The 6,000-nt window shown below is 38.9% G+C and overlaps 1 protein-coding gene across 4 annotated transcripts in view; it reads right to left on the bottom strand.

Moving 5' to 3' along the window:
* Positions 1-6,000, bottom strand: part of PPP1R21 (protein phosphatase 1 regulatory subunit 21) — a 59,386-nt gene that overhangs the window by 2,356 nt on the left and 51,030 nt on the right. For 3 of the 4 annotated variants that reach the window (XM_082641780.1, XM_082641782.1, XM_082641781.1), the window contains 3 exons: positions 3,928-3,960; positions 2,659-2,775; positions 242-340 (listed from right to left, as the gene is read on the bottom strand). In XM_082641780.1, coding sequence (XP_082497906.1) covers positions 242-340; positions 2,659-2,775; positions 3,928-3,960 — 249 coding nt within the window. The remainder of the gene's footprint in view (positions 1-241; positions 341-2,658; positions 2,776-3,927; positions 3,961-6,000) is intronic. The other variant, XM_082641783.1, reaches the window with a different exon arrangement.

Raw genomic sequence — 6,000 nt, 5'->3', positions numbered from 1 at the left:
AGAAATGCTGACTACAAAACTACTTACAATTAAAATCAAGTCAGAGCAATAAATAATACAACTACTTCTTGCCTGACATAAATGAGATGTTACTTTAAAATGAGTTAGAAATAAAATGGTTAGAAAAATGTTATGTCTAGAGGTTAAATGCCACCATTTGAGAAAGGAAATGCTGATTTTTTTGGCCGAAGAACTTGCAATGAAAAAACATACTAACACTGCTTAGGTAGCATGAACTCACCTGAAGTCTGCTGATGTTCTGACTGGCTACTTTCATCTCTTCTGCCAGTGCCTCTTTAGACTTTTCAGCCAAGGCCAGTCTTTTAGAGAGTGCTCGGCACTGTTAAATCAGGAAACATTCAATTATCCCAGGGACCATTTCCCCAAACCAAATTTACTTCAGGGAAGGTTACTAGAAAACAATCCCCCAAACCGAAAGTACTTCCTCCCTTCCTTCCACAAATGTCTACTGAATATCTACAGGCCTTGTACCACACACTGGAGCACACAAAAGAAAGATGTGGTCCTTGCTCTCATCATTTTAATAAGGGAAAAAAAGTCTACTAACCCAAGCTGATTGATGTTTTTTTCCTAGCTCTAGCCTGATGACCAGTGGCTACAAAACCACCAGAAGGGGCTTCCCTGGTGGCGCAGTGGTTGAGAGTCCGCCTGCCGATACAGGGGACACGGGTTCGTGCCCTGGTCCGGGAAGATCCCACGTGCTGCGGAGCGGCTGGGCCCGTGAGCCATGGCCGCTGGGCCTGCGCGTCCGGAGCCTGTGCTCCACAGCGGCAGAGGCTACAGCAGTGAGAGGCCGGCGTGCCACAGAAAAAAAAACCACCAGAAGTTTCTACATTTACCCAGGATTCATTTACACCCACACTGGACGAGAAGGGAAGTGGTTATTTCAAAAGTGATCAATGGCATCATGCAATATGAATCCTAAGATACTTTTCTTGTGTTTTAAGTCCTTTACTGGAGACCATGTCACAGGAACAATAAAAGCTTTACAGCCCCATTCCACAGATGAAAAAAAAAAGTGAGTGCAGGACTTCAAAGATCCCATTTGCTTTCCTTGGGGACTTTAACCAAGGCTATCCAGAGACAGAGTAGATCAAGAAGTAAAAGAAAAATTCTATTTCATACTATTGTTCAAAGACGGCGTGCAATTAAAAGGATCACTAAATTTTCTGATAAACCATGAGACTGACAAGGAGGATCTGTTAAGACATGTTCGAATGTTATGTCAACATCAGACGCTCAGACTGACCATTCCAGTAAAGTAGTACAGAGGGTTACCGCTTCCTGTTTACAGACAAGGAAAAACTAGAACAATTTAAAAATTCTTGTGTCACAATTGTGCTGAAAGAATTTACTAAGATAAGCAAATCTCTTGGAAATAAAACAGCCTCAGAAACTCCCCGGTTACTCATTTCATTCCTCACAAGAGAATTTCAGGAAAGTTCCGCCAATCAAATCAACCACCCTCCTTTAACCACACCTCTATCTGTGTGCTCAGCACTGAACCTGAAAAAGAGGGAAAGAGTTTTGCAAAGCACGGGTCCTCATGAGAATGACAATCAAGTCTAAGAGAGTAATTCAGAAGGCAGTTAGGGATCCAAACCAGGCCACCATGATGTGCTGCGTGCACTGAGTGGCTGGGATGGTAAGCACTGCAGCAGTTCTATGGTGAGTTGTCCAGCTTGCCGCCCTCCCCGTTTCTACAGCTCAAGAGCTATCACTACTGATCACCTTATCAAACAGGTATGCATCACTAAGCTAGGCACATCATTTATTTCAGCGGGAGAAAAGAAGCAAAGCCCCCCTCCACTCCTAGCAACTGGATTCCTATCAACTCTTCTCCGTCTCTGTAAAACAGGAGAAAATCACAAAGTCGCATCCCAGTGAAGGGTGTTATCTTTCCTTTGTCAATTTCCTTAACAGTTTAAAGCATTATAATTCTCCATCTAACATCCATAACTAACCTTTTAATAAAAAGTTTCCCATCAGAGGCCTTACAGGTATTCTTATATATTGAGCGATATCCATTCTATCTTATCATTTGTTTCTCACTCTTTGATATCTGTAATTTCTTCCTTCATCTTCTCCCCTTCTTATCAATGAATTTGTATAATTTTATTATCTTGCATAGTGTTTTTCTAATCCTCTTAAGAAAATGAATTATTTGGTGAGGGAAGAAGGAAATGTAACAAAAAGAAAGATTTTGTATTTTTTAAAGGTTGAAAGAGGTTACATTTTATCATTTACAAAAACTGATTTCCACAAGTTGCCATTTAGAAACTAGAGAGTATTTTAAAAAAAAGAACCAGGCATACTTTGCTTTGAATTTCCCTAAATGAAAATTCCTTGACCTATGAATGTTACCTGCCTATAACTCTCTAAAACAAGATTATAATCTATAATTATAATGCTCCAAAACATGCTACATAACCATAAGAAAGGCTACCTGTTATATTCACTGCAATAAAGATTTTTGGTTGGTATGTGGACCAATCTATACGAACTCTAACCAAATCCATATTGTGAACACACAGACTCTGACCTCTCTCTTCTAGTGAACAGCAGGAGGCCAGGACAGTGACCTAATTCCTGAAGGGGTTAGAAAAATCCACCTGATCCAATTAACTCTCCACTCACCTCAGCATAAAAATGCACTGACTTGCTATCAGCCAGCTGCAGCTGAGACGTCAGTTCCACTATCCTTGCCATGTAGTGATTCCTAATTAAGTCTTCCCGAGATTCCACATCTGGAGCCTAAACAGAGCACACATAACTCAATAAGTAAATGCCAGTGGAACGAAGCAGTTCTGAGAGAGAGGAAAAAAAAAATTAATATCACTTTAGCAAAAAAAAAAAAAAGACATTTCCTACATTTTCCTTTGAAATTTGATGGGAAATCATAGTTTTCCCAACCCTCGGAGAAACTTCAGACAGGTCAGGTAAATATATATTGCAAATTTCTTTTATTCAGCACCCTGCCTGTCTCACAATGAAGCTGAGGCTTCAAGAGAACAAAGCAGAAGTGAAGTCCTGGGAGGCCCACCACCCATGGGGCCATGTCTCTCCACTCAGTTTTTATTTGCCACACACCTAACTTTCAAAATCTCAATCTGTCTGACTCCTATGTCCTCCTCTAACTGGAAGAGAACAGGTGAAAGGGGAGCACTGATTGGAACTCCTAAAAATCTGAACATTCTTTTTTCCCCCAAATTATCTTTAAAAAGCTCCAATACTCTTAACCATACTAACAAATTAAACTATTTCTATAATGAACAATTTATGGCCCTTGTCCCAGACTAGTTTTCTACTAGTTACTCTAGCAATGACACACCACTCAGTTTAGTTTAAAAATATATGCAGAAGTTCAAGGTTACCTAAAGTATAAGGCTAATAAGGAAATCAAAGAACTTACTTGAACTATATTTACCAGTTTACCATACTGACTGGAAAACTGAGTGACTTCAGTGTTCTTTTAATGGTTATTTGTGAGCTTACATCTTGTAATATTTCAAAACTAAAATGTGCAAACCTATCTGACAAGCCAAATCTGACCTGGGTTCAGTCACTTGAGGGCTGAAAAGAACTACCAAGCCCACTGATGGTCAAGGCCCTGAAAAGCCCTGCTTTGCCAGCCAGCCCACTGGGAGGGTAATGGCTCATAGCCTCCTGCCACATGCCAGCGAGCTTGTCAAACTGCCAAGTCAAGTCATTCAAGGAGGCAATTACAGACAGGCTGTAATTTATTGGTGACAGTTAAAACTGACCCAGAGAGAAAAGCAACATGGATCCACATTTGCTAGAATTGTCAGAAACGCAATCAGATGAAGCTGACTTTTGCCAGATTTTGTCAACAAACATGTGGCAAGATGTTTACTAACAAACAACATGATGTTAAACACACATTACCTCACTGTCAGACGTCCTGGTTAAAATCCCAATCTAGAACATAAGGGAAAAAAGCTTTAGAACAGACTGCTTACACTTCAAACGCAATAGCTTAAACACTTGTAATGTTTTTCTCTTCTCAGTTCACACTGTTTCAAAGCACACTTGCGGAAATTCCCTGGCAGTCCAGTGGTTAAGACTCAGAGCTTTCACTGCTGTGGGCCTGGGGTTCAATTCCTGGTTGGGAAACTAAGATCCCACAGGCTACATGGCACGGCCAAAATAATAAAATAAAAAAATAAAATAAGCAACATTTAAAAAAACCAAAATGAACAAACAAAACAACAGCAACAAAAAACCAAGCACACTAGCAGTGGAGTTCTAGACGATTACCCTCAAATCAAACATCTTTCAACACAAAGAAGCTGGACCTACAGAAAAGTAACCACAGTCATGATTTCTGTCATGAGGCAGTAATGGATAGTGACCATCACTATTTCCTCTATCAGAATGCTGTTAGCCTTTTTCACTGAAACCCAACAAATTGTCTGGGAAGAGAGAAAGGAAGAACAGTTTTTAACTCCTCTTGTCATTGCTACGCTTATTTCCAAAGCAGCGGCCAAGTAGACCTAAAGACAGTTGCATGGTGACCATAATAACTAAACATTCCAAACGCAAAACACAAATAGCAAACGCTCTGGCTGAAAGGTCAAAAGGATAAAGAAGAAATATCATTATGACATTAATTAGATTTAAACTAATGAAAAAGTATATGTATTATAGACATATTGAAGTGCTGCCAGGTTTTTTAAAGCTTGCTTTTGTGGATTCAGAGTTCAAAAACAGATAGTAGTCATGGTTCTTGAATTCATTTTATTGTTCAAAGTGGAAGGGCATGTGCTTAAGCTCAGTAAGTTAAGGAAACTATTGGAAACTCAGTTTTGATGGATTCTGTTAATCAGAGATGACACCCAACAAACAGTTTTCATGGATTCTAAATAATATCCTCAAGACTACTACTCTGAACTGTGAGCAGCATATGAATGTTATGCCCACCTAGCTGTAAAAGGATCTTTTTATAAGACCTTTTTTTATAGAGGAGCCATAATTTTCTACACACTAAAGCAGGAATAGCAATTAGCCTTTCAGGGAAAAACCATTTACAGTAACACACTCATCATTTTAATTTTATACAGTCAAATATGAGTACATTTGGTAAAATAAATCACAAGCATGGGATTTACCCCTTATCCCCTTTACTCCTGGGTTATGGTTTGAGAATGTGGTATAGCACACAGTCCTGAAAAGGAGTGGAATCATATAACTTCAAGAAAAAGTTACAAAATTTATAATTTCAACATTTTCTCATATGCCGCTGATGAGAGTTTAAACTAATACAGTCCTTTGAGAAAATAATTTGGCAATAAAGATCAAGGAACTTAAAAACATTCATGCCTTTTGACCCAATAACTCTAACCCTGAGAATATACCCCCAAAGAAATCATCTGGATGCAGAAAGAATCTTATGCATAAAAATGAGATGTTATTTAAAATAATAAAAATTATAACCAATGTCATAGGTAAACTAAGGTATATTCTATATAGAATACTGTGGAATCAATAACTAAGTTTACATAGAGTTTCTAATAACAAGATAAATGTTTGTGTATTAATGTTATGCTAAAAGATTTTAAATTTTATATAGTATAATGTCAACCAAGTATGAAATTTTGTAGAAAAAAATGTTAACCGTGGTTGTTGGGTATTCAGGAAAATGTCAACATTTTTTTCTTCTTTTACTCTTCTGTATTTTAAAATTATCTACAATGTACATGTATTGTTTTCATACTTGAAATATATATATTTTAAAAATCTGTGAATTTAAGCAGTGTTTCTTTTGTGGTTTTTTTTGTGGTACGCAGGCCTCTCACTGTTGTGGCCTCTCCCGTTGCAGAGCACAAGCTCCGGACGCGCAGGCTCAGTGGCCATGGCTCACGGGCCTAGCCGCTCCGCGGCATGTGGGATCTTCCCAGACCGGGGCATGAACCCGTGTCCCCTGCATCGGCAGGCAGACTCTCAACCACTGCGCCACCA

This window comes from Mesoplodon mirus (assembly GCF_964341445.2).
Source record: "Mesoplodon mirus genome assembly, chromosome: 14".
Taxonomy (NCBI): domain Eukaryota; kingdom Metazoa; phylum Chordata; class Mammalia; order Artiodactyla; family Ziphiidae; genus Mesoplodon; species Mesoplodon mirus.
The sequence above is the reverse complement of the archived record's forward strand: the minus strand, read 5'-3'. Positions and strand labels throughout refer to the sequence as shown.